This window comes from Theobroma umbraticum, unplaced genomic scaffold, assembly GCF_002168275.2.
Source record: "Theobroma umbraticum cultivar Fairchild unplaced genomic scaffold, ASM216827v3 scaffold_44.0, whole genome shotgun sequence".
NCBI classification, from domain to species: domain Eukaryota; kingdom Viridiplantae; phylum Streptophyta; class Magnoliopsida; order Malvales; family Malvaceae; genus Theobroma; species Theobroma umbraticum.
In genome coordinates, this window is record NW_018397255.1 from 1,572,309 (window position 1) to 1,600,002 (window position 27,694).

Below are 27,694 nucleotides of genomic sequence, written 5' to 3' on the forward strand. Positions count from 1 at the left end.
AAATATCTCTTTTTCCATTATTTTCTTTCTCTTAGTTCGGCTGACGGCATCCCCTTGCACCAATCAGTCACGAGTGGTTGAAAATTTTTTTAAAATAAAAATTATAATTTATTTAATGATAATTATTAAAATTAATAAAAGATAAAATTATTCTAAACAAATCGTCTTATCATCAAACTAATAGAAATATTGACAATTAACTAACAACAAGATTTATGTGTCAAGCGAAAATATTTTTTTTGATGAAGTGTCTATTTTAAAAATTAATAAACCTCCATATAATTTTGATCAAAACTTAAAAATATTTAAGTATTTTTTTTTCTTTTGAGTAACCAAATTTTCATTAAAATGGGGCAAAGAAAAAGTAAGTTTGTGTTCTTTGCTTCAATTCTGGTAGGGTATAATGTATCCTAACACTTTTTTTAAAAAAAGATTATTGTAAAAAGTCAATAATGAATGAATTTGAATTAAAAAAAATATTTGAAAATAACTTCACTAAAAGACTATCGTAAATTTTTTTTATTTTCAATTTACATATTGTATAAAATTATTATTTATTATAAATCTTTTAATTATGAAATAAATCAACATATTAATTTTAAAATTTTTTAATCTTTATTTCTATTTATCTTTGAATTCTAGTAAAAGTTAACTAACTCTACCTACACAAGACTCACTTTGGCTATGATTTCAAATTTTTTTTGGCTAATTGACAAAGCATTTGAATTGAGGTATTTTTTTATTTTGTTTTGTTTCGACCATGCCCATCATTTGATTTGAGGCTTAAAGCACCACATTAGTAGGTGCAAAACTAGTTGAATGAAATGTTCACAAACCCCAATCTTCCATTCTTCCTCTTCTTCTCTTTTGAAGGACTAGTGGGCAAGTTGCCCACATTGCCAAAGCCAATTGTGGCTCAAATCAGGCCTGTCATTCCTAAGCATGTCCGTGCCTGTGACGATATATGAACCCATTTGGTTGGGCTTTAGATATTTCAGCTCCGGCTCGACCACATCAGGATCGATTGGAGTAAGATCTGTTAATTGTAGAAGATGACAATCTGCTGCTGGTTATGGGTCCGTCGGCTCTAATTAATCGGCACAACGAAAAACATGTTTAAATTTTATTGATAAGACACTAAACTAAAAGCATGGAAGCAGGAGGAATCATTTATTACATGAACCGCCGTTTCAGCTACAGGCATTTCTGGCAGTGTTTCACCATTTCAGCTAGTGCATTATACGAGGAACCGCTTTTACTCCAAGCTGTCTCCGCACCAAGTTTCATCTCCTTGACTCTGGCCCTCATTTGACGCCCTGCATCATCCACAAATATTTTTCTCACCATCTTCCCTATCTCGTCCCTCCCCACAACACCCGTGGATGGTAATGTTTGTGATCGAACAGCTATGCCAAGCTCCTCTGTCAGCAACGTAGCATTCATTCTCTGCTCAGCGTACAGTGGCCAAGCGATCATCGGTAATCCATTGGTGATGCATTCTATGGCTGAATTCCAACCACAATGTGTAAAAAACCCTCCGCATGATGGATGGCTCAAGATTTCCACCTGCGGAGCCCATTGTGGAACAACCTGTCCCCGGTCCCGGGTCCTGGAAATGAACCCTTCTGGCAAGTAACTTGACATATCATCACTAGCGTTCCCAACCTTCGGACCCGAGCCGCCTCCTGATTTTTGGGTCGGTGGACGCACTACCCAGATGAATCTTTGCTGGCTCAACTCTAAACCCCGAGCTAATTCCGTCATTTGCTCAAGCGAGAGCCCTCCCATACTTCCAAAAGATATGTAAAGTACAGAGTCAGTCGGTTGCTTGTCCAGCCAGTCAAATAACTCGATTCTTAATGCTGCAGAACCCTCTGAATTTATAGGGCCGATTGGGAATACTGGTGCCTTAGCAACGCTACCCAAGAGGTTACCATCTCTCAAAGAAGCTAGTGTTTTGGGCTGCAGTTCTTCCCATGTGTTCACCAAAATCCCATCAGCCTTTGGAATCTCCATACCTATTTTCAGGTATTCATGATAATTTGCTTTGGTTCGGAAGAGCATCGGATCAGGCAAATCTTCTGCTCGAATCGGCGAGCAACCTGGAAGAGCAAATGGTTCTTTCTTATCAACATACTCTCCTTTCACTTCCTTGTCCAGGACCGGAGTGTACATGATCAGAGCAAGAAACCACGCATTTGTGGAGACAAAAACATATTTTGGAATCTTAAGCTCATCCGCAATTCGTAAACACTCTATTGCAAAAACGTGAACGATGAGAGCAGTTGGAGGAGTCTCCAAAGCGGATATAGCAGCCTGAAAAGCTGGCCTGACTACACGCACAGCCGCAGAAAGTGATGGAATCCCCTGATCGCCAGGGGCAACAAGGTTGGAAACGTCGGCTGGTGGGAGGTGGATGACATCAAAGAGTTTTGTGGTCAGCGCAGATCGGACCATCCGCGATTCCGCTGCAGCTGATTGGACAAAAGAAGCAACAAAAATTGTTACTTTAACGTCCTGACAAGAAACAAGGCGTTTGCCAAGCTCAATAACGGGCATGAGATGAGCTGGGGCGGACAGTAATACTAGATGAGGCTTCGTGTTTGATTGTTCCATAGTTTTAGAAATCTAAAACTTGAGGATAGCTTTCTGCTTGAGATGCATCAACCAACTACCCTTTGGTTTTGGGTTAATGATCGGTGTATATTGTTTCTACTCAGAAAGAAAGATACTTTTTTCTAGAGAGAGCTATAGCAACTGCCCAGGGGTCAGGGAAAGGAGCACCACTAATTATGAAAGCTTGTGGGGATTCCAGAATAAGGGCAAGGACATTGGGGCTAGCTTTCACCATTCACTAATGGTGATCAAGCTGGATAGCAGGTACAGGACTCACAAAAAATCATCACCAAAACAAAGCTACTGTTAAAGCTTCCCTTTTCTTTGTGATAAAGCAGACAAGGCTCTCAGGATTTGCACCTCCTTTTAATGTTTGGTGGAACAATTGATTTTTCTTCTCAGCAATTATTGCTTACAGCCAAAACCTTTTCTGGACGCCTCACTCCTTCAGATATTAGTTCACTTGAATCAAGAAATCCAACTCAAAAATTAGTATCAGATATCAGCAACAATATGAGAGGTAAATTGCAAAATTTTCCCTTCTTATGTCTCAAGTTGCAATTATCATCTTAAATTTTGAAACTTTTATAATTATCTCTAGTCCTCTTCTTATGAAGGGTTTACATGCATTTACAACTCCAATGTTGTAATTCCTCTATAGGTTAGGGGCCTAATTGACAAAAGAGACAAAGAAATGCAACTTTAATAGAAAGCGGGGGACGTGTGTGGGACAAGTATGCCCTTGGGATACCCAACTCAGCGCTCTGCAACACTGAAAGATACAGTACATTGCATTGGAATAAGAATTATTAACACAATTTCCAATTTTTCTTTACCAGTCGAAAAGGAAATTTCCTTTCTCCTCTGCGCAAGCACAACCATAGTTCATTAATGTATAATATTAGAGTCTAATCTATGTTATGCGTTCAAGATACAATTGTTTGATGTGTAAATAAATTTTAAAATTAATTTATATTAATAATAAAGAAATTGTTTAAAAATAAATAATAAATTAATATATCATTTACAAACATGAAATTACATTATAATTTGTAAATATAAATATTCACAAATCAAGAAATATTTTGATAGTTATATGTCAAGTTAACTTAGAGATTATTACCATAGTAAAAATGCAGATAAAAATTCACAAATGATACTATTTCTCTTCTTAAAAACAAAGTGGGTTGAAAAATTAAATATATATTAATTTGTTACATGCAAAAAAAATTTAAAGTGAAAACAAAAGTAACAAATATAGCAAAAAAAATTAAACATTTAGTTCAAAAGATAAATACGTTGAGAAAATAAAAAGAAACAGAAGAAGAAAAACAAAGACAATGAGGAATAAAGGAATGAAGAGGAAAACTAAAGCGGGAAAACTAAAGAAGAAAGGGGCAAACAATTTTAGAAAAAGAAATCCACAAAAACCTTGTAAAATTAAAATAATACTAATCAATTGCATTCTTAAAAATTAATCCAAAAACCACATCAATTTAAAAAACAAAAAAATTCATACATAAAAAAAACACATAGGTAGTTCATATTTGATTATATGACATTTATTTCTAAAAAAGGATAAATTGTAAATTTAATCAATAAAAAAATTAAACATTTATGAAAAGAATAACAAAACTAAAAAAATATTAAACAAATTTCAAAACTCACTAAATTCGTAATTGGATAATATTCTATCAATATGTTTGCAATAATATACAATTATAAAGGGAATGGCTAACTAATACTACATTTTATAAAAATACACTTATCTACTAAATTTTTAAATATTCAAAAAGTAATTACAAAAAAAAATCAAATGAGTTGAAAGATAAACATATAGTAAAATAATAATGACAAACATGTAAATTAAAAAATATATTTTTAGTAAATAACATATTCTTACTCAAAAGATAATTAAAAATATATAAAATGAATAATAGGTAAAAGAAGTCAATAATTGATATAACTTGAGTAAAAGTGCAAGTTGATTATTATCATCAATAGAAAAGTATAACCATACACCTAATCATATAAGATAAAAACCAAAGAAAGAATCTAAAAATTAGATGAAAGACTTTTAATTTCTGTATGGAAGGAATAATATTATAAGAATAAAAATAATAAAAACCCAAATAATGAAAACTTGAATAAACAAAAAATCATGAAATTAAAAAATAAAATAAGATCAATATATAAAATACCTCTGAAACAATTATAATAGGAAGTTATCCTAAAAATAAAACAACACTAATTAATCGCATACCAATAAATTAATCAAAAAACGATATCAACTTAAAAAATAGAAAAAATTTATGCATAAAAAAAAAAACAATGGGTAGTTAATACTCAGTATGACAATTTTCTGAACAAAGGGGAAAAAATTATAAATATTATTAGTAAATAAATAAAACATTAAGAAAGAATAACAAAAATTAAAAAGAGAGAAAAACTTAAAGAAGAATTTAATCTCAAAACTCATAAAAAAAACCTGCCTATTATGCTTCAACTTTTCCTTTTTCTTTTTTTCTTTCCCTTTTTAACAAATCATGGTCCCCATAATCTCCCTTTTAAGATACCTTGAATATTAACACAAATAAAATGCCATCAAAATTAATAATGATAATTAAACAAAATAAAACAAATCAGATACAATGATCAATAAGGAACAAATAAAAAAATTACAATGAGAAACAAAAGCAAAAGTCAATTACATGCAACCTAAAATCCATAAATCCAAAAATATTAAAAAAACAAAAATAGACCAAAAAAAAGAGTGAAAGAGGGAAACCCAAAAATCAATTTCTATAACTTGAAGAAAAACTAAACAAAATAATACCATAAACAGATAAAATCTATATTAGTAAGTAATACGTTGAAAAATATGTTTTTAAAATTAATAAATTAATATTAAAAATATATATATTATTTAAAAATCTATATTATTAAGTAATACGCTGAAGTAAACCCAAACAGATAAAATCAATCTAACATCTTTTAAAATACCCAAAATCTTATTAATAAAAAAATCAAATAAACACCCTCAACAAATAACAAAATACCACGCATATTGCATGAACAATTCAACCCAAGTCAAGCCATCATGTGTCAGACAATTAGGCTATGCAGATGTCAATCAATCAACCTATTTGGAGATAACTTTTAATGTATGTTGATAGTACTAGTACTTTAACCAAATTTTCATTAAACGGGAAGAAAGAAAAAGGAAGTTTGTCATCTTTTTCCTTAGGCCGTAAGAAGAGCCTCAATTCTGTTAGAATTTAGTATAACCTGACACTTTCCTTTCTTGGTTTTACAACAATGCCATGAAGACAATCGCTTGTTCAATTTGATGAAAGATTAAAGAAAACTGAGGGCCAAATTTCTCTCACCCTCTTTTGCCTACAAGACCTAGGAGACAAGCCTGGCCCGAGACAGGCTTGGCCCAGGGCTCGAAGACTAGGAAGACCAGGCTTTGAAATACAACCCTAATGGACAGGTTTGGTTGGACCCAAAAAGTACCCGATTTCAGGCTGGACCATGTTGATAAGAATTGATAGCATCCTAGCCGATTAACATATTTTTGTAACTTTTTTCCTCAAAATGTATCTAATTAACTTCTCTAGTTTGGTTTGGCCACTCTTAGCTAAGATAAATCACAAAAAACAAAAAGGGAAGAATTAAATTCGGGGACAGCGGCCACAACTCCAGGGCCATTTTTGGTCTTAGCCAAACTATTTAATAATTGACAAAAGAAGTTATTGAATTGTTTTGGTACATTACAACATCAGGCGTGACATAGATCACATGCCTACATGAAAATACACCATCACGTGAATGGGGACCCTCATTGGAGTTTTTCCATTGTAAGATGCTCTTTGAAGTTTGACCTTGGCAACCCCACAACGGTGCACAAATTTCAGTAAACATTTGGCTTAGAGCTAGAAGCCAAATGTTTTAGACAACAGAGAATGGGCCTACCCCAATCAATCCCCCACAGATAATCACTTTTGTTTCAGTTCACTTGTCATATCAGAGCTTATGCTAATCTTATACTAAATTCAATGGAGAAAAAGAAGAACCAAAGGATCAATTGCCAAAGAAGATTTATCTAGTAGTAGTGAGAAAACATAGTACTAACTAGCCTTACAAATTCTGAGTTTGTGTTTTTCTTCAAAGGATAGATAAATCCTTGATTTACAAACTAGAAAATGAACACAATCTCTCTATCTGAGAAATAGAATCCTATCATCACATGATAAATGAAGAAATTATAAGAAAGTCGTGAACATAATCATTGGAGGGGGAACATATTTTTATATAAACCCCTAAACTCGGTTCAGTCTTTCTTTCATGCCACTTGAAGATTGAACTATCCCGTAGTGTCCTCCAGTAGCGCAGCCTGGAATCAAATGCAATAGGCTTAAACTTTTTTTAGACCTTGTAAAAGTCTCCCTGAGCTCAAAACTGTACAAATGTGAAAGAGATAGGTCACTGTAAGTAATGGAATGATGATCTTCTGAGCAATACAAAAACTCAATGGAGGCTTCAAATATGGCACACAAAACAACTCACTAAGAAACCGAGCAATATTGAGAATGCACAAAGAACCCATGTTCTTGAGGAAAGGTTAATTTCTTAACGGAAGCTTATGCACAGGTCTTGCTAGTCCCCAGTGTAAGTTCCAGATCATCAACCCCAATCTCATGTATTCTCTCACCCTCCCAAGGTTTTACTCTACCATTCTCAAATGCAAACTCTGACCCTCTCCCAATCTCTGTTACTGTCCCCCAGGTCACCCCACCATGCCCTGTGACACCATCCCGGAAAGGATTCTGTTGAACCACCCTTTTCACAAGGTTAAAAGTAGGTGAAGGAGGAGATGCTACTGCTGCAGCTGCTGTGGATGCCACTGTCTGGAAACTCACCCAGCGGCCAGAATCCACAGTTGAGGCATCAGACTCATCACATTCTGGAATTGTTGCTGGTGTCTTGTGATGCCGCCTTGTGGGGCTAGAAGGGGCTGAGGTAGCGAAAAGAGGGTGGCGACATGAATTTAGGGAGCCATTAGAAAGGGACTCCCAGTCAGCTTTGGGCTTAGATCCTCTAGAAGTTGGGGAGGAAAGTGGTGGTGTTACAGGAGCACTATTGGATATTCTAAGAGGAGGGAGATTGTTAGGGATAGCTGCAATGTTGCGGAGGAATGGAAGAAGGTAGGTTGAGGGATTTGCATCGAACCGAGTTGGGCTCGGGCATAAGGAGGAGGAGGGGCTGGCATGGTAGGAAGGTACAGGACTTGGGAAAGATGAGGACTGTGGACTTGGTTGAATAGATGAACATGCACTGATGTTTGTTGAGGCCCCTGCAAGTTCAGACGGAGGTGGCTTGCATCCCTGAATCAATCAAAGCCATTACAAAAAGGAATTACGAAAAATATAATCCAATTATATTAACAAAGCAACAAACACTAGTTAAAAGAATCCAAAGATCAGTAATCATTTTTGTTAGTACTATTACTTTACCAAGATCTATTTCTATCAATAATACAAGGAAAATCTTGATCAGGGTCTTAGAACAAAGGAGTATTATAACAAGATTAGAGAAAAAGTACAATACTTTCATGTAATTTGGTTTAAGTACAAAAAAAAAAATCAAAAGAGTTACGAAGTAAATAAAGGTTTCGCAGATCAAGCAAGAGGTATAAAAGAACCAGAATTCCAACAAATTCAATCGATAAATACATCAAAAGTATACGGATCAAAACAAGTTAAACACAATAACAGATCAGTAGAAACCCGTTTCAGAACAACTATCAAAAAAAAAATTTGACAAAAAAACCAATGCATGCATGTAGATCTACAAGTGTGAAATGAAAAAAACCCAGAAATCTAAAAGGAAACAAAAAAAAGCAAACCTTGCGATAAGTGGTACCATCTTCTTCAACGATCCAACCAGCTTCAGCACAAAGGGCTTTCAGGACCTCGTTGTTGTCACAATGTTTAGGAAGCTTGTAGTTGCCTTGAGCTCGTAGCCCGGAGTATATCTTTGCAGCTATAGCTCTTCTTCTCCTCTCTCTTCTCTTGTTATTCTCCCTTTCTTTCCATGTCGGTAATCTCCCGGATGCCCCAGTCATATTTTTTTTCCTTCTCTCTCTTGCAGCGAACCGACCTTTGCCCTTTTTTTTTTGTTTCAACCTGTATTCTCTTGAAGAAGAAGATGAAGCCGAAGAGAGCTTTGCATTAAGGAGAGAAATGGGCAAAGTCCACAGAGAGACACGCAGGGGACAAGTCCCTCTCTCCCTTTCACGAGGATATTGCTTTCTTTATCGTTGAAAGTTTTATTTGTTCTAGAGGAGAGAAAACGCTTTTGCACTGCTGCTTCCTTAGATTCTCTCTCCCTCTCTCCGTCTACCTTTCTTTTCTGTTTTCACACTTATATGGATGAAGTACCCTTATGGTCAGAAAAAGTGATAATAAAACCAATCTTTTTTAAATCTTAAAAAAAGAGGTAAATTATTGTATTCTGTGTTTTGAGCATGGCAATGGGGGCTTGAGCCTAAGACTATAGGGTAGCATGTTTTGCGTATTAGTAAATTAATTATTAGCCTAATCAAAGCTGAACTCAGTTGAGAAAAACTTGAAACTGCTTCCCTTGCATGCCACATGGAGGGCTGCTTTTATAAGGATTTTTCTCTTCAAATTTTGGTTGGGGGAAAGAGGAAAGCGCCAGAATTTGGTGAATCTATGACCTCACCCCCTGCTTTCAGAAATGATTGTCATCTGTCAGTTATTCCTGAAAAAAGTTTTCAAAGGACTGACCATTTGGAAGTTGCATTCTCTTTCTTTTTTAACCTTAGCTTGGTAAGAATCACTGTGTTTTTTTATTTGTGTTCTTTGTTAATCACATAATCAAATGGAAAAAGGGTTTGTACCAAGAAATGGATAATACTTTTAGAGGTTGTTGGAGCTAAAATGATAGCCACAAAGGCTTACAAAAAAAAAAAAGACCAGTCAAAAGCTTGGTTTCTCACAAACTTTCCATGAATGAATTTTGGTTGTATTAGACTTGGTAATATGGCAGACACAGCAATGTTTCCCATGCTGGGGCCAGAGAAATGGGTAGCCTCCATTATTGACAAGGATAATGTTGTTGCAATTACAACCCCCCCCCACCCCCCCAACTTTTCTCTTCATCTTCCACCCTTTTTCTTGATTTTCTCTGTATTTCTATTCACACAAATTAATGTTTATATTCAAAATAAATAAAAAAAGGGGTTGGGATCTAATAATTTAACGGTGATAAAGCAATCAGAGATTTTGAAAGATGTAACTGCCTGTATTAAAAAATTGCCCAAGAGAGATGATTAGAAAAGGGAAGATGCCATCTCTCCGGTAATTGAGGTAGCTGGCTACTGACGTGTTGATCAGATTGAACGGTACAGATGTGGACAAACAGAGATCTCAGACGAGTGGGACCCCCTTTGGACAATAACTTTTAGCGGGGTCGGTCGGCTCCACACGTGCGACACAGAAATCTGTATATTTATTTTATTTATTCATTTAATAAATAAAAGTAGTAAACGACCCTATCCCCCCGGTGGGGACCGACCTCTCTTCGACGTGTCCAACTATTGCTTGGAACGCGTGAAAGTGGTCCCATGTTTTTCGCCCTTTTTTTAATTTATTTGTAGGAATCGGACCCACGGCTTCGCTCAGCCCGTAGCCAACGACTCCGTGACTAATAAAATAAAATCGGTATTTATTTGCAAATGCTTAATGAAGATTGGGCTTTTTTCTTTTTTGCCGGGGGTGGGGGGCGGGTGTGTGGGAAGTAGTGAAATTCGTGGCTTAGGGCACGTGCGGTTCCAGCTAAGCTTAAAGGGGAGAGGAACGACAAGAGAGGGCTATAGCTGGCAACACCATGAAATCAACGAGACTTGCCCCACGTGCGGGGGGAGAGAGGCGTGCCTCTGGCGGGTCTTTTCGCTCGGGACCACCTCGGCTTTTTTGTCTTGTTGTTCCGAGAGAAGTGGCTGGCTGCTCAAAGCTCTCTCTCACCGGGTCTTCATTGGCAGGAGAGAGCACGTGGGGGTTCATTGCTCCAAAAGCATTTTCTTAGCTCTTGATTTTAGGCCCCCCACGGCTCCCCCCGTTTTTCTATTAACCCTGCTTAACTATCCCTTCTAGCCTTCTTTCAAACCACCAACCATTCGTATTTATCTCATTGCAAAAGAATTAATCAAAATCATTTATTATTGATATAATATCATTACTTCATTAGTGGCCGAATAGCAATGGCAGTTGCTTTAGCTTTACGTGTTTCTTCTTCAATGCGAATTAGATCATGAAATGTTTGATGAATATAGTAATGTTTAGAGTTTGTAAAAGTAGCAGTGTTAGACAATGGGTTGGTCTTGTGATTAATAATCAATCCATGAAGTAGCCAAGGGAGACATCCCCACTACATAAATTCAAAGTGGCCCTACGAAAGACTTTTGGATCTATAGCGCTTCAGCTCACGTGGGGAAGATGTACGCCAACTCCAGCTTCTACGAGGCTGACGTTTGAATCACGGTGCTTTACACTATTTTTAATTGATAATCAAGTGATCATGGAGTCGTCTTAAAGGAAAATTAGGACTAATCTAATCAAATTTCTCGAATACATTAGCATCATCGCATATAATAATATCCAATATTATTTTAAAATATCTATTTTAATTAAACTATTTCTATTTCTTCGTCAAGCATAATCTTTCTGATCTTTACTCACTATTTTGTTCATCGTGATGCAATGCACGTGTGAATGGGGTTGCGCCGTAAGGATGAAATAAACTCACTCGAAGGCCCAACTAAAATTAGCTTGGAGAAATAGGCCCATCTATTTGTGGCAAAGGGTTAAGGGGTTTGGGTGACATTTGGACTATGATGAAAGGGCAGAAAGTAGCCCAACTTCTTATGTTTGGCATCAAAAGGGTCAGCCCATTGGGTTAAAAATGTACCATGTATGCCCTCTAACACTCGATTACCACGGGGTCCCATTTTATCCAATCATATAGAGGATTAATCTCCATTCTCCACCAATCCAAAGCCTATCAAAAGAGAATGACATTATCGAAAAGAAAAGATTCTATAAGTTTGAGTACAACATATCCTTGAAAAATGATTATCATAAACAAAAATATAATTTTCAATAAAAAAATCTCGATTTTGAAGTATTGAAGTAGTGACAATTGAACGATTTCAAATATCCCTATCTCGAGAACAAAGTGTTTTTTTTTTTAAATAACAAAGTATTTATCTAATTGTTGAAGTTTTCTTTTTTTTTTTTACTTACAATTTGTTGGAGTGATTAATAACAAAAGTTTCTAACTGTTAATACGTCATAAATATGACTAGGAATATTTGGCATTCTCTCCATTTATTTTAATTAATAAAGAACGTCCAAAATTAAAAAAAAAATATTTATTCACGGAGAGCAAATTTTTCGGACACGTTATAAGGAAGGTCAAAAGACAGGAAAAACACACCCTCGGAAACAGGGTACCCACGTATCCTGGAATTTTAGACTTCAAAACTCTGACACCAACTCCACAAACCAAGCCTTGGCTTAGATCCCATGAAACTAGCCATTGACATGAAGCCACGATGCTGCGTAGCGTGCAACATTGTCGAAAGCAACCTCTTGCTATTCTGGCTGACTAACCAACTTTAACTTCCTTGTTTGTTCCAATCAAAGTATTTTAAAGAGTTTGGGTTCTTTGACTTATCTGTTGATTTTAGTATATTCAACGTTATGATTGTCATTAATTAATTAAAATAAATATCTTGCTTGATTTGAATATTCTCTTTTGGGGTAATTCCTGACGAGTCCCTGAATGGCCTTTTTGTTTCAACGAGGCAAGTGGGTGGTGGTCCAGATCCGCCATAGAAGCTGGAAACACAGTTTTCCAGGATTTTAGCGGGTTGTCTTCATTGTTTTATGGGCTCAAATCGAAGCCATTCAAGATTTTCTGCTGCCCTCCGACCGAAGCCTTTGTTTCAGAAAAATCTTCAAGCCATGAAGTGAGTTTCCATTCAAATCTTTGTTTTGTGTTTTCCGTTTTCTGATTACCGAAACGCTTATTATTTGATTGTTTGTTGATTATGGATGTGGGTACTAATTTTTCTGTTGTTATTATCCAAAATAAAGTACAGTAAAAGCAAATGAAGTAACAGTCCATGCTTCAGAAGTTTCTTTTTTTGCCTCTTCTTTTGCGTGTGGGATATAGGTCTTGACATCAATATTTCCCCTATGGGAAATTGATTTTTACCAGAAATTTGTTACTATTTTTAGTTGCTTTTATAAGTTATGCTCTATCATCATTCAGAATTGATGTCTGCGAATAACAGACTGCGAAAAAGCAATTTCAGCTTTCGCAGAAAACTACTGAGCCAAAGAATGATGTCATTATCTGATTGTGGTTTTGTTATGGGTCTATTGGTTTCCGTGGTAATTGCTATGTGGTTCCCAATTTGATGTTTATGTCTAGGCTATGTTTGAGACATCACTTACATTGCTGCTCCTTAAGTACTTTCAAATAGGTGGACTTGGATAATTATAATTCTCTGCTGGATTCGTGCAACATTAAGTCTCGGCTGTTGTCTTACTGATTTTGATTTTGATTTTGGTCTGAGACTCTTAATGGACCAGAATTTCCTGTCTGCGAACTTAGATGAAGGAATTTATTTGAATAGAATGCCTTGCCTCCTATTTTGAGGTATCCTTGTCAAAGGATAATATATTTCTTCTTAGGGAGCTATTTCCTTGTTTAGGGAATCTAGCCAATGAAGGCCATGACTTCCTCCTTTTGAATTTTCTATGGAGGCCAGCATAATTTTCCTACATTTCCACTAGGTGCCAACGAATGCATCTTCAAGTGTTGGTATTTGTAGAAGGTGCCCGAATGGGAAGTTTACTGGTGCTACACACATAATTCTTGGTATTTCCATAGCTATTATAATTAACTTGAGATATGTATGTAATTATTGGAGGGACAATATCTGAGTTAGCTAAAATGTTGAGAGTGCTTTGGAGTGTCATATGGTCATAGTATTACAGACTTTCAATCCTTAGAGATGTTACTTTATCTATTTTGTGCCTGTTGTAACATACATGTGTGCAAATGTAAACTATAAGCAATGCTTTCTCCTTTTCTATGTGTTTACCTTGTTAGAAATGCTTAAGTTTCTATTGATGATACTATTTCACAGAGCAAGAAGGGTTGTCGGTGTTTCTCTTTCTCTCCTCCTCATCAACTTGGCTGCCATTATGGAGCGTGCTGATGAAAATCTCCTTCCATCTGTATACAAAGAAGTTAGTGAAGCTTTCAATGCTGGGCCATCTGATCTTGGGTATCTCACCTTCATAAGGAATTTTGTGCAGGGATTGGCATCTCCCTTGGCAGGTGTACTTGTAATTAACTATGACCGCCCTACAGTTCTTGCAATAGGCACTTTGTGCTGGGCATTATCAACTGCTGCAGTGGGTGCAAGCCAGCAATTTCTGCAGGTTGCACTCTGGAGAGCTGTTAATGGCTTTGGACTGGCAATTGTAATACCAGCACTTCAGTCTTTCATTGCTGATAGTTACATGGATGGTGTGAGAGGGGCTGGATTTGGGTTGCTAAGCTTTGTTGGTACCTTGGGTGGTATCGGGGGTGGTGTTGTTGCAACGATAATGGCCGGTCAGCAGTTCTGGGGTATGCCTGGATGGCGTTGTGCCTTCATTCTGATGGCAACTTTAAGTTCATTGATTGGGTTCCTTGTGTTCCTATTTGTCGTTGATCCAAGGAAAACAGTTGGTGTCAATCATGATGCTGGTAATAATTTTGATAGGTACTGATTGCTTGTTCAAAGTTTTGTGGTTTCATTTCTATTTCAGTTTCTTACCACATTTAAATACATTCATTGTAACCTTCCCGATTCAATAATAGTTTTACCGTTCAAAATATCATGTTGATGACTCGGTTGCTTTTTGTTGTAGGGATGAGTTGATAGAGAAGGGGAATGCTGGTGCTTCATCTGTCTGGTTTGAGTCTTGGATGGCCACAAAAGCTGTTATAAAAGTTCCAACATTTCAGATAATCGTCTTGCAGGGAATTGTTGGTTCACTACCATGGACTGCCATGGTATTCTTTACCATGTGGTTTGAACTAATTGGTAAGTAAGGATACAAATTCCAATATACCTTGTAATGATAGATGGAAATGTGGACGTCTTTATTTTCTTTAAACATAAGAATGGAAATGGTTGACTGCTATATAATTTGCCATGTCAATTACCAAAGGAGAAGAGTGACTGCTTCGAGTCTTTGTTTTCCTTGTTTCCCAGGTTTTGATCATAATTCTACAGCAGCACTGCTAAGTCTTTTTGCCATCGGATGTGCAATGGGATCCTTTCTCGGCGGGTTAATAGCAGATAGAATGTCACAAATCTACCCTCATTCTGGCCGTATCATGTGTGCGCAGTTCAGCGCCTTCATGGGCATCCCATTCTCATGGTTCCTTCTGAAAGTGATCCCACAATCAGTAAGCAGCTATTACACCTTCGCTGTCACCCTCTTTCTGATGGGCTTAACCATCAGTTGGAATGCAACGGCTGCAAATGGTCCAATGTTTGCCGAAGTTGTCCCTGCTAAACATCGGACCATGATCTATGCATTTGATCGTGCATTCGAAGGATCGTTTTCTTCATTTGCTGCTCCCTTGGTGGGTATCCTGTCGGAGCAAATGTTTGGTTATGATTCGAAATCTATTGATCCGATCAATGGGTCTCCGCGCGAGGCATTTGCGCTGTCTAGAGGGCTTCTAGCGATGATGGTAATTCCCTTCGGTTTGTGCTCTTTGTTTTACACGCCTCTGTACAAAATTTTTAGGCGAGACCGTGACAATGTTAGATTAGCCAATTTGAAAGAGGAAGAGATGATTTAAGTTTGAGTTTCATTTACAGCGTGAATACTTTATGTTACTTTATGAGAAATTGAATTCTGAATTTCATTTTACAATGAAGCAGGTCTGTATGATATTGTTTCTTGCCCATGGTGCTCAACCAGCTTGTCAAGAAAGTCATTGCTCTGCTAATCATTAAGCAAAATTGACAAACAATAACTTCTTGCAAACAGGAAACCAGATCATATGAAACACACTGCTTGCCAACACTAGGAGGACAACCACTGTGGCTTGATAAGCCATGTTTCTCTATTAGCAGCCCTGGTCGGGTTGATAAGCATGTGGTATCCTGTCAACTAAGAAGGCAAGATTTATTGACCAAACAAGAACTTCATGTTGATCACGCAAAATGCAACATGAAAATGGCACTTCTAATGACAAGTCTTAACTCTTTATAGTTCAGGAATCACTTTGATTAATGGATCAATGAATTGCCTATGGTTCACTAGACATCGGATAACCTAGCACAAGTTTAAAAAACAAAGACATCATTTTCTTCCTTAGAGAAAGAGAGGCAGCGAAGGAAGAATGTAATATTCTAGGCCAGTGCATAAAATCTAGTCTATCCTAGTTCCACATTAAGACAGATATATGGCACAGCAACATAAATAGCATCAGATGAGCTACAGTAAAACATAGTTGCAATTTTTGCAGGTTGCTCTTTTAGGAGTTAATTCCCTAAGCACCACCAAGAAAATCAAAAGGGATGACAAAAGGTAATTTGCAGATAAATTATACAGCCCATTGAAACTCAAGTGTTTGATAACATATGTGCATTAGCACTTTCGCTACAGAGCAAAAGCTAGATACACCGTGGGAAAAAGGTTTGCCCGACATACCCACCAGCCATAGCCCTCCTCACATTAGATTCAAACATCTTTGGATTATCCCTCAACACTGCAGCAGCATCATGATTGAGGGGATCCTCATAATTTGGTTCCTGCAAACAAAATCGAGTGATTCCGATATCATATGGCTGTAAATTCATATAATTATTGTTATATATAAACAACATATTACCGTGAACAGATGATATAATCCATAAATTATGGTGTTTATATTAAGCACAGGTTTCCAGTCTTCACGTAAGATGTTAAGGCAAACATTTCCCTCCAAGTCAATATTTGGATGGTAGACCTGGAAATGGGAGTACAACATGAAATAGGTCAGAATATAACCAAAAGCATATGAGACCACAATAGAATTCAGTAGAGGAACAGAGGACACAGAGTAAATAAGAAGAGCCGGTCTACCTTGGTCTTGCACTTAACTTTTGGTGCCTCATGCGGATAGATGGGAGAAACTTGGAAGGAGAACAAAAATGTTCCACATCTGTAACCAGCGGTAAAACAGCACCCAGGAAAGTACTAGTTAGCATTATTAATAAGAGAAAACGCACGTAAAACAATTGTATGAAAGAATAGCACCTCTTCCCCCACAAAAGAAAATTTGAACCCAAGATAATTTTGCTACAGAACAAAACATTACTACTTGTTTTAGGATTAGAGGCATGAAAGAAATTCCTTACAAATAATATCCTTCATCAGGTCGTATTGAAACCTCAAAGTTCATCAGGTCATCCTTTCCATTAGGAAATGATATGGCACAAGATTTAGGTAGGTTCAGCTCAGAAATATCTGCAAGTAAAAGGCCAAATTAGATGTGAGATTCACATTTATTACGTGCTAATTAATCCTATATTAAACACAGATCATCTTAAACCCGATGAATCCAAAAAGAGAGAAACCTTAAGTGCTCGAGCAACATACAATTAAATAAATCAATCTCACTCAAAATCTTTCTCTTCTTCACAAAGCTATAAAGAAACTTGCAAAAAAAAAAAAAAACATATGGAAAACAGAAGGAAATTCAAATAACTCAATTCACTAATAAACAGGTGAAAAACATACCTTTGTGTAAACGCAACTCCCCTGCAGTTTGCTTTTTGATAGGTACTCCACCGTTCGCATTTTCAGCAAGTTCTTTCTGCTTTTCCTTTACTTTAAACAGCCGAATCATAGCTCCTGCAAATATACATATTACATATTGAAAAATTAACATAAACCCATTAATTCCCACAGTTACTAACAGAATTTAGTTGCAGCACCAAAAATAATATCAATCCAAAATCTAAACTAAACCATCAAAAGATCTATGTTTTCTTAACAAACCCTAACTGAACAAACCTGTCATTGTAATCCAATTTGGTTCCATACCCTAGAACAGCACATGAAAAGAAATTCATTTTCCTTAAAGAACCAAAAAGATCACTCCTTTTAAGTGATGCGAAAACAGAATCACCACAATAGCTATTTCTTTTTCTTCGATTAGACTACTTTCAATCTACTTAAAAAACAACTAAAAAAACTGGAAAGAAAGAGAGTAAATCTTTGCGAGTCAAATCTGAAAAAACCAAAAAAAAAAAACCAGAGATTCAGAATCAAAATTAATTCCCAACAGATCATAATTCAAGAGATAAAGCTAGCTAGCAACAAACATAGATCGTCTTAGACAAGGGAAACTTTATCCGATTTAAGCAAACAAACCTAACCCAAAAAGCAAAGATAAGAACAGAGTTTCCTCAGATTGTAACGAACCTTCTCAAGAAAAACCCGAAGAGAAAAAGAAAGAAAGCAGGAAATTCGATGAAGAGAAAAGGGAAAAGAAAGGGGCTTTTGGATATGGACGCGGGAAGGAAAGTAAAGGACAGAGAAACAGAGAGAGATGACACCAAAGTCGGCCCCACCCTCTTTTTTTCTTTGCTTTCCGGTGTTCCGAAAACTAGCGTCCGCGGTTTTGCGGCCTTATTGTTTAATCAAACACTGTGCATCCAAATTTGGGTTTGTTAAAAAACGAGAGAGACACAACAAAATCAAATATATATTTTGCTTTTTTCCTACGCTAACATGGAACCAAGTAACCTTTTTTTTTTTGTTCTTTTTCTATTTATTTGCAAATAAAAAAGGCATTGTTGTAATCCTAATTCTAATCGAATTTGTATTAATCAATTTAATCAACTAGTTTGTAATTGATTTCTTGTTAAATTCCTCCTAGTTAAAAAATAAGTGTTTCGTCATTCTTGTTTCTTGCTTTTTTTTTTTATAGTTTTAATATCAATTTTTTTATATAATTATTATAAAAAAATTTATTACTTCATTCTAAATCAAATAACTCTTTTTAATTGAATCCGAACAAGTTTTTATTTTTTAATTTGAACCGGTATAAGCATTTAACCCTAATAAAACCGTCAAGTCTGAGAAAATGTTAGTCGACTTGATGACTATTAACTTTTTATTAAAATTAAGAGTTTGTGTTTAATGAAAAAGAAAATAAAAATTTGTTGGGATATAATAAAAGGATAAAAAATTTATTATATAAATAAAAATATTTAAAATCAAAATGTTTTCGTAATAGTCTAACCAAAGAGAAAAAAACATTTAATGAATATTTTAATAGCGTCACTACTACTATAAAGTCATGATTGAAATTATATTGTAAAATTTAATACTTGTTTCACAGACAGGTAGGGACCAAAATTCAAATTTTCGCAAATTACACGAAAAAGAAAAAGAAACGAAGAGAAAAGAAAAGGAAGGATCATGTGGGCCCCAATAATTTACAAGCCCAATCCTTTTAAGATCATTTGGGCTCAGAAACATATATCAATTGGGCTTCAAGCAACTTTCTGGCCCGTATCGAAGTTGACCGAAACGGGTCGTTTTTGTGAATTCAAGTTTCAACGGCCTTCGCCATTTCTTTCCTTCGCGCACTGAGGAACAGAGGCCGAGAAGAAGTCGCTGCTGCAGCAGGAAAAGAAAAAGGGCTGAAAATGAAGAACCTCTCTTTCCTCTTCATCTTCGGGATTTCTTTCTTTCCTCTCCTCTGTTTCTCTTTCGATCCAGAAACGCCAACGGATCGCCGAGTCTTAGTATTACTTGACGATTTCTCACTCAAATCGTCTCACTCCATTTTCTTCAACTCCCTCAAATCCCGCGGTTTCGACCTCGACTTCAAACTCGCCGACGATCCTACTCTCTCTCTCCGACGCTACGGCCAGTACCTCTACGACGCCTTGATCCTCTTCTCTCCCTCCACGGAACGTAAGCTGACACAGCTAGAAAACGGCGCCGTACTTTTTCCTTCCGGTTTCTATCTCATTTTAATCGTTATTTTGAATTCTCTTGGCTAGGGTTTGGTGGATCTTTGGACTTGGCGGCGGTGCTTGACTTCGTTGACTCCGGTCACGACTTGATAGTAGCAGTTGATGCGTCTGCTTCTGATTTGATTAAGAACATTGCGACTGAATGTGGAGTTGATTTCGATGAGGTTAGTCTTTATTATTATTATTATTGTTTTCTTTTTGGATTTTAAAAATAGAATTTCTTCTAGTTTTAAGTGAATTTGATAAATGGCTTAGGATTCATCGGCAATGGTTATTGATCACAAAAGCTATGCGATTTCGGGAACTGAGGGTGACCATACATTGATTGCCAGTGATGATTTTATCCAATCTGATGTCATTTTAGGAAAAACCAAAATCAAGGTCAGTTTTTACTTTAGTAGAGATGTTTTAAGTTTCTTTGTAAAAAAAAAAATCTGAAATTGATGGCTAAAATGTTCATCTTATTAAATGAAATTTTGCTTGTTGTGAATGTTTTAGGCGCCAGTAATTTTCAAAGGGATTGCACATTCTGTAAATGCGGCTAATAACCTGGTAAAGCTTGAAGATGAGTGGTGCTTTTCTTTTGCTGAATGTAGGCTGATGTTTTTGAGGTTTATGATACAATGTGTAGGTTTTGAAGGTGCTTTCTGCATCCCCTTCAGCCTATTCTGCTAACCCAAAATCCGAATTGTCAAGCCCTCCATTGCTTACTGGATCTGCCATTTCTTTGGTGTCAGTTGTGCAGGTATGATGTTTCTTCTTGAATATCTTTCCCCATGAAATGTGCCATTTATTTCCTTGATAGAGTTATAAATCTTCCTTCCTAATTGCCTTTTTGTTATGTGACATGTGGATCCATAACATGAAATTGTGCTTTAGCTCCTGTTTCCCTAAGGGAAGCTGGATAATTGGTTGCATTTTCACCTACTTTATGTGCTTTAAAGTGTTATTGACAATCCTTTGCATAATGCAGGCTAGAAACAATGCTCGGATCATGATTGCGGGCTCTCTGGATTTGTTTAGTAACCGGTATATGATTATGTGGTGTTTTTGATATATGGGCTTAGAATATTGTTTCTTCATTTTCATTGATAAAATTTCTTTGTGCAATTTAGGCTGTTAAGAACTGCTGTGCAGAAAGCCGGGAGCCCAGATAAGTAAGTGAGACCAGAATATTTTCTTTTTGTTGATAAATGGCTTGTAAGATAATCTTATCTTTCATTTTCTCATAATCTGCATAATACTAGTAACCAGTCTTTCCACGGAAATGATCTGTTTATTTGCATAGTCATTATAAAGATAATTGTTTGCGTGTGTCTATACATATAGTTTTCACATGTGTAACAGAGTGAGAATAGGGAAATCGATGATCAATTAGTTTCAACAGCACTTGAACTTTTCTTCCTTCACAGGGAAAAGAGCCAAAGACTAGTTTCCATTAGAATTTAATTTTAATGTGATGCATACTTACATATGTGTGAAATATTGGTGTAGACAACTTTTTTCTTTATTCCATTCTCTAGAATGCCTGCTGGTGTGCTCATTGCTTTTATTGATCCACGTTAAAGCATAAACTTACTAGTTAGTGACTTGCAGCTATACTAACTGTGGTTGGCAAATCATGAATCAACCTTTTGAGCATAATTGTAAAAGCAAAATGACTCTGTATGCTATTTTATCTGATGCTCTTATTCATCCCAATTAATGCATGGATTTAGAAGTTTCTGTTTGCAGCGTTGCTGCCTATGTAGTTGGTAAATCATGAACAGACTTTTGATTTTTTTTTTTTTACACATTCTTTAGATGTTGGGTGGATCTTGGATTCTTTTAATGATTTTTAGCACTAAAAAATCCCTCCAATGAATATCTGTGTGAATTTGTATTGCTGCAAGTGTTCTTTACTTTTTCTTGTTCCACCATGTGTTCTGCTTGAGAGAAACAAACAGTTTTTGCTGTTTGTCAGTGATATTTCAAGTAAGTACCTAACATTCCTCTTAATTATGCTATATCAGATATGAGAAATCAGGTAATGAGCAGTTTGTGACAGAAATTAGCAAATGGGTCTTCCATGAAAGGGGTCACTTGAAGGTGAGACATTCTGAGCTATGTTGATTTGTGTGGTCCATATAGTATAAAAATAGCAAATTTTTTTATCCAGTTAGGAAGCCAATGGTCTTTGCATATCTAACTTGCTCACAAAAATGCTTTTGCATTGTCTTCTTTTACACTATTAAATCTTATGCTTAATTTCAGGCTGTTAATCTTAAGCATAACAAAGTTGGAGAAACTGATGAGCCTGCAATTTATAGGATCAAAGATGACCTGGTACTGTCCCCATCAATTTTGTTCTGTTAAAAGTTTTTGTTAAAAATTTGTTTATTTAAGAGAACTATTCACACTGAATCTCCCATAATATATACGATTGCAGAAATTTTCTGTCAAGATATATGAGTGGTCTGGAAAAAGCTGGGAGACCTATGTGGCAGATGATGTTCAGGTCCAGTTTTACATGATGAGCCCTTACGTTCTAAAAACACTATCAACTGATGGAAAGGTATTCTTTGGCCAGGTTCTTGTGTTTTCAACTTGGCAACCCTACTGCAACTGATGTCATGTACATATGTATGTGTATGTCTAATTTTACAGGGGTTGTATCATGCATCATTCAAGGTGCCTGATGTTTATGGGGTATTTCAGTTTAAGGTTGACTATCTCAGGCTTGGCTACACTAGCTTATCTCTTTCCAAACAGGTACAGCACTTGATTCTATATGTTGATACTTCTGGGATCTGGCTTGATTCTATATGTATGATACTTCTTTGTAGTTCTTCCTCGAAAAATTTTCATATTTCACAACCATTATAAAATCCATTTGGACTTATTAAGACAATGGTTTTAGAAACTGAAAATGTTACTCAACTGTTAATGAGTGGATTGGATGAACGTTTAGTCGTTAATTGGATGATATTTTAGCTTAGTACTTGATATTAGAAAAATTGTTAAGTATACCAGATATGATCTGGGGATGGGTAAGTATTCTCTTAAATTCTGGTACATGTGATGTGTTTTTCCAAGACTATCTCATCTAAAACTTTCCAAAACCAGCACTACAATTGCATGTCCATTGCATACTTCCTAATTGTAGCTAGTTTGGTAGAAAAAGTTTGTTTCAGAGCTATGCTTTAAGTATCAAGAGAAGTCTCTTGCTTTTCGAGAAAGGCTGCTATTCAAACATGTTTATAATGGTGTAGACAAGATGTTTATCATATTGCTTATAAATGAGCTTGGCTTAGGCTTGTTTTGGTTTTTTCATCAAGCTACTTGAACAAGTCTAAACAAAACATAAAAACTCATTTAATCAACAAGGCGAGCTCAAACATAGCTGAAGTTTTGTTCATGAACAAGCTCTTTTACAACTTGTTTAATGAGGGAGTTGATATGTACTTGGTTTTAAATGCAGTTCTTTAGAGTCTTTTATCACCTTTTTCTCCTCCTGAAGCTTGTTGATGTCACTTTTCTCTCTGCACTGTCTCATTTTCCCTCAATCCGCTCGTCCTTTCCTCTTTTTGCTCTTTTCGTTCCTTCCTCAACGATCTATACTCTCTCTCTCTAATCCAATTCAAGATTTTGCGTTGTTGCAAAACTCCTCTAAAGATATCACCTCTTCAAATCTAACTCTCCCACACACACAATCATACATAGTCTTAATTAAATCATGTGCATGTGTTCAGATTATGTGTGTGAAGATATGGCCTCTGTCACTGTCTGCCATATGCGGCAGCATATTCCTAAAGCAAATATTTTCTTCCATATCTAATTAATAGACATTATTACTTGCAGATTCCAGTTCGACCCTTCAGGCACAATGAATATGAGAGATTTATAACAACTGCTTTCCCGTATTATGGAGCTTCTTTTACCACGGTACTCACCTCTTTGAGCGTGTTTTATACATACTAACATATCTATCTGCACGATAGCTCTTTATTTTCTAATAATAAATCTGTAGTAAGCATTTGTTTTCGTTGAATGCAGATGGCTGGATTCTTTATCTTCAGCATTCTCTACCTGTATAACAAGTAAGACCTGTCAATTGAAGAGAATTGGATTATCCTCAATGTAGTTCTTGGCTGTCTTTTTGAACAAAAAAGGAACATGAAAAATTGACTGCTCATCCTTCTTTTGAGATATATCTACTTGGAAGCTAGATTAGGGCTTTAGATTGGTTACACAGAGTCATCGAGGGCTTAGATTGGTGAGGACATGAGTTTGCTGTCAGCTTGATAGCTTTTAGTTTAATCATATGATGGATTATTTGAAACTGTTTATTGGAACATCATCCAAATGTGAACGTCAAACTATCTAACATTCACATTGTAGTGAAATTATAATGTTATGACCATGACAAGTGAAGACTTTTAAACGAAGGAAGTGAAAGCAATATGATTTTGATGGTGAACAAAGCAAGTTGCTTTTCTCTTCTGTTGTCTTAGGATTTGGATTTAGCTGCTGCTGAATCAATCAAATGCACTGAATTGGTCATTTCCCTGACCATATTCAGGACGAAATTGTTTAATGCATGAAACATGGTTTCAGGCAGGCCAAGATCGAGGAACACGTCAGTGGTACTTTGATGGAATATCTTGTCGGACATGTCTCTGGACGCAGCCTTCTTACACGAGATATCCATGTTCTGCATTTTCCTCGGGTCTTCTTTTATTGTTTTTTTATTCAATTTTTCTCGTTTCTCATCTTGAGGTTTCCAAGATGAGTAAAAATCTATGCAGGACCATGTTAGGGAAGGTTTTGGTTTCTTTATTAGAGATTAAAGTTTAAGTAGCACTCTAGGGCTTAGAAAACATTGTGTGGTATTTAAAATTTAGTTAATCAACACTTAATAATAAAAAAACCCAAAAAGGATATAAGTAGGAGTATTTAATCCAGTTATGGTACAACTTCTGTCGGTTTTGAGAGGAATCTACATCTCGGTCGAAAAATTTCCCTTTGAAAATAGGATAATCCTCATCTTCTTCTTTGGCTATTAATTATTATATTTTACATTTTGTTAAATTAAAGGAGGCATGTTTGTGGACAAATTTTTTTGGGTTAGAGATTAATGTGAACAAAATTTAAATTTTAAGGTAATTTTTTTATATACAACTTTATATGCTCAAATAAAATTTTCAAGTCTATTTAAAGATAAAGCAAATATATATATATATATATGTACTATATGGAAAGATACTGCTGAAATAAGTCGTCGTCCGCATCAAACCAAGCCTAAACAATACTGTACTGACTCAGCTGCTGATGTCAATTAAATATACTAAAAAGTAATCAGTATTTAGTGCGAGGCGAAGCACCCATTTTATATGGTGGGGGCTGCGAAAGATGCCAATGCTACACGAAGCCACGCAAATCCCAATATCCTATCTTGCTCCTTCTGATGGCTAACATTTAACTAATGCTCATCCATTTCTAATTCCATTGAAGTTTTAGCTTTCTTCTCTTTTCCTTTGCCCAACTCCTCCACTTTCCAGATCTGTGCCATTTTTATAGGGCCAACATTTGGACCACGACTTCCCATCTCCTCATTGCACGAGTCCTTAACTAGTTTTGGGAAACTGGAAAATTTGCATTAGATTTTGGTAATCTTAGCTGACCCCCATAACTGCTCTCCATCTTCATTGCAGCCTTTTCTGTCAAGGTCTCTTCTTCCTTTTGCTTCTACATAAAATAAAACCCAATCTTTCAAACACCCAAAGAAAAAAAAAATGACTTCAGTGAATCTGGGTTCTTGGGTTCAATCTTACTCCATTTTCAACCAAGCTTCCAGATCCAAATCCCTTCCTTTACCCAGATCCTTCCCCTTCAATCCCCTCAAAAATTTGTCATCTTCAACCCCCAAAAAGCGCAGCTTTACATCTCTAACTTCAATTTCCGCAGTCCTTACCAAAGAAGACACTATTAAGGACGAAGAACAAGACCCTCCAAAACCAAGCTTTGATTTCAAATCCTACATGGTTCAAAAAGCCAGTACAGTTAACCAAGCTCTGGACTCAGCTGTTTCACTCCGTGACCCTGTTAAAATCCACGAAGCAATGCGTTACTCTCTTTTAGCAGGTGGCAAAAGGGTCCGCCCTGCGCTTTGTTTAGCTGCCTGTGAACTTGTTGGTGGCCAAGAATCCATGGCTATGCCGGCAGCTTGTGCTGTTGAAATGATCCACACCATGTCTTTAATCCACGATGATCTTCCTTGCATGGATAACGATGATCTTCGTAGAGGAAAACCGACAAACCACAAAGTTTTTGGTGAGGATATAGCTGTCTTAGCAGGGGATGCTCTTTTAGCTTTTGCTTTTGAACATGTAGCTGTTTCTACAGTTGGTGTTACGCCTGGTAGGGTTGTAAAGGCAGTTGGGGAATTAGCTAAAGCTATTGGAACTGAAGGGTTAGTGGCTGGTCAAGTTGTGGATATAAATAGTGAGGGACTAACAGATGTGGGATTGGATCATCTAGAATTTATTCATGTTCACAAAACCGCTGCTTTGCTTGAAGCGGCCGTGGTTTTGGGGGCAATTCTTGGAGGTGGATGTGATGAAGATGTGGAAAAGTTGAGGAAGTTTGCCCGGAATATTGGGCTTTTGTTTCAGGTTGTGGATGATATTCTCGATGTGACAAAGTCATCCAAGGAATTAGGGAAGACTGCAGGGAAAGATTTGGTGGCTGATAAAGTGACTTATCCAAAGCTGATGGGGATAGAGAAGTCAAGGGAGTTTGCAGAGAAGTTGAAGAGTGATGCGCTGGAGTCGCTCCAAGGATTTGATCCTGAGAAAGCTGCTCCTTTGGTCGCTTTGGCTAATTATATAGCTTACAGGCAAAACTAACTTTTGTTTTCTTGTTGTATAATTTGTATTATCTTTTGATGGTTTAATGGAGGTGGAATTGTCTAAAACATTTTTTTAGACAAAAGGCCTTGGCTTGCTGCTTCTTGTTCTGTTTGAGCCAAAAAGGCTTACAGAAAGAAGCAGGTGAGTAGTATTAATGTTAGACTATTCTTCTACAAGGATGATAAAGATAGAATTTTATTTCTCTCTGTGCTGAAATTTCTCTTGTTAAAAGGGTGTAATAGGGTGATAGTGATGATAAAATTCCCAAGTTGGTGTTTAATTGTTAATTTCTTCCTTATTTGTTGATCTTATGAGTTTAATTGTTTGAACCTGGAATTTTTTATTTTGGAAATGGTACCAAAAATCTGTGAGTTCGTTCTGCATCTTGGATACAATGATTAATCTGGTAAGACTGTGGTATGAATGAATTAGGCACTTCCTATATTTTGCTAGTTCCACGCATGTTTCTGTGATGTTGGTGACTTTTGAGATTGTAATTGTTGTTCTTGGTGCTTGGTTGTGAATTTTTCGTTACCTGTCCACAAATCCTGGATGAAACTACAGATTTTAGTTTATTAAGGGGCAGGTTATGTGTATCTTTCAAGAAATTGCCTGCAATGGTACTGCCTCTGCAAATCCTTTCCCATTTTTGTGTGTGAAACTCTCAGGTTACAAACAAGTCTTGATAGGTGCTAGTGAGAGCAGTTTAATGAAAATTTGAAACAAAGCTTGTTCTGCTCTAATTTTTTATTTAGGTGACTTACAGAAGATTTGAAATATTTGTTTACCTGGTACTGGAATTTTCAGGCTTGTATGCTTATGATAATAAAATTCACCACGGGAAAATATTAAGCAAGGACATGATCTATGTCGGTTAAAGTGGAATCCTTGAGGTAAGTCAAATAGAAAGAAGTTTGTGAATCTTGTTTGTTTATTTTTGTACATTTAGATTTTGAAAGGTGAAGAATTCAACTGAAGTCAAGTAGTTGAAAATTGAAGAACCAAGCTCCACGAAGTTCAAATTGTGTTATTGTCTTCAATG

At 36.3% G+C, this 27,694-nt stretch overlaps 6 protein-coding genes and 1 pseudogene across 8 annotated transcripts; 4 read left to right on the forward strand and 3 right to left on the reverse strand.

The window, feature by feature from the left end:
- The window catches only part of LOC110410064 (anthocyanidin 3-O-glucosyltransferase 5-like), a 1,240-nt pseudogene extending 1,196 nt beyond the window's left edge, over nucleotides 1–44 (forward strand).
- Nucleotides 45–1,095: 1,051 nt separating this feature from the next.
- On the reverse strand, nucleotides 1,096–3,191 carry LOC110409751 (anthocyanidin 3-O-glucosyltransferase 5-like). The gene has a single exon (XM_021419202.2). It carries the CDS (start codon nucleotides 2,614–2,616, stop codon nucleotides 1,195–1,197), a length of 1,422 nt encoding a protein of 473 aa, XP_021274877.1. The 5' UTR covers nucleotides 2,617–3,191; the 3' UTR covers nucleotides 1,096–1,194.
- A 3,515-nt stretch (nucleotides 3,192–6,706) lies between these two features.
- Nucleotides 6,707–9,236, reverse strand: BEH2 (BES1/BZR1 homolog 2). Of its 2 annotated transcripts, XR_002444554.2 has the most exons (3): nucleotides 8,528–9,236; nucleotides 7,189–8,006; nucleotides 6,707–7,080 (listed from the first exon to the last, which is right to left on the reverse strand). XR_002444554.2 is itself a non-coding variant. In XM_021418565.2 (2 exons), the coding sequence occupies exons 1-2, from the start codon at nucleotides 8,744–8,746 to the stop codon at nucleotides 7,263–7,265; spliced, it is 963 nt and encodes a 320-aa protein (XP_021274240.1). In that variant the 5' UTR covers nucleotides 8,747–9,228; the 3' UTR covers nucleotides 6,707–7,262. The 2 variants fall into 2 exon arrangements, 1 of the variants encoding a protein (XP_021274240.1); XM_021418565.2 differs by having other exon boundaries at nucleotides 6,707–8,006; nucleotides 8,528–9,228.
- Nucleotides 9,237–12,129: 2,893 nt separating this feature from the next.
- On the forward strand, nucleotides 12,130–15,594 carry LOC110409636 (Major facilitator superfamily protein). Its single transcript, XM_021419053.1, has 4 exons — nucleotides 12,130–12,676; nucleotides 13,865–14,488; nucleotides 14,637–14,812; nucleotides 14,984–15,594. The coding sequence occupies exons 1-4, from the start codon at nucleotides 12,594–12,596 to the stop codon at nucleotides 15,580–15,582; spliced, it is 1,482 nt and encodes a 493-aa protein (XP_021274728.1). The 5' UTR covers nucleotides 12,130–12,593; the 3' UTR covers nucleotides 15,583–15,594.
- Nucleotides 15,595–16,224: 630 nt separating this feature from the next.
- Nucleotides 16,225–18,436, reverse strand: RCE1 (RUB1 conjugating enzyme 1). 2 transcript variants are annotated; one of them, XM_021419057.2, is made up of 6 exons: nucleotides 18,198–18,436; nucleotides 17,511–17,624; nucleotides 17,129–17,237; nucleotides 16,854–16,932; nucleotides 16,621–16,737; nucleotides 16,225–16,540 (listed from the first exon to the last, which is right to left on the reverse strand). In XM_021419057.2, exons 2-6 carry the CDS (start codon nucleotides 17,617–17,619, stop codon nucleotides 16,403–16,405), a joined length of 552 nt encoding a protein of 183 aa, XP_021274732.1. In that variant the 5' UTR covers nucleotides 17,620–17,624; nucleotides 18,198–18,436; the 3' UTR covers nucleotides 16,225–16,402. The 2 variants fall into 2 exon arrangements, with proteins under 2 accessions (XP_021274732.1, XP_021274733.1); XM_021419058.2 differs by lacking the exon at nucleotides 18,198–18,436 and adding an exon at nucleotides 18,147–18,171.
- A 935-nt stretch (nucleotides 18,437–19,371) lies between these two features.
- Nucleotides 19,372–24,225, forward strand: LOC110409637 (dolichyl-diphosphooligosaccharide--protein glycosyltransferase 48 kDa subunit-like). Its single transcript, XM_021419054.1, has 13 exons — nucleotides 19,372–19,700; nucleotides 19,790–19,926; nucleotides 20,018–20,143; nucleotides 20,261–20,314; nucleotides 20,394–20,507; nucleotides 20,736–20,791; nucleotides 20,878–20,919; nucleotides 21,775–21,850; nucleotides 22,016–22,087; nucleotides 22,191–22,316; nucleotides 22,409–22,513; nucleotides 23,603–23,686; nucleotides 23,798–24,225. The coding sequence occupies exons 1-13, from the start codon at nucleotides 19,430–19,432 to the stop codon at nucleotides 23,843–23,845; spliced, it is 1,311 nt and encodes a 436-aa protein (XP_021274729.1). The 5' UTR covers nucleotides 19,372–19,429; the 3' UTR covers nucleotides 23,846–24,225.
- A 905-nt stretch (nucleotides 24,226–25,130) lies between these two features.
- GGPS1 (geranylgeranyl pyrophosphate synthase 1) lies at nucleotides 25,131–26,939 on the forward strand. Its single transcript, XM_021419055.2, has one exon. The coding sequence runs from the start codon at nucleotides 25,537–25,539 to the stop codon at nucleotides 26,647–26,649; it is 1,113 nt and encodes a 370-aa protein (XP_021274730.1). The 5' UTR covers nucleotides 25,131–25,536; the 3' UTR covers nucleotides 26,650–26,939.
- The last annotated feature ends 755 nt before the right edge of the window (nucleotides 26,940–27,694 follow it).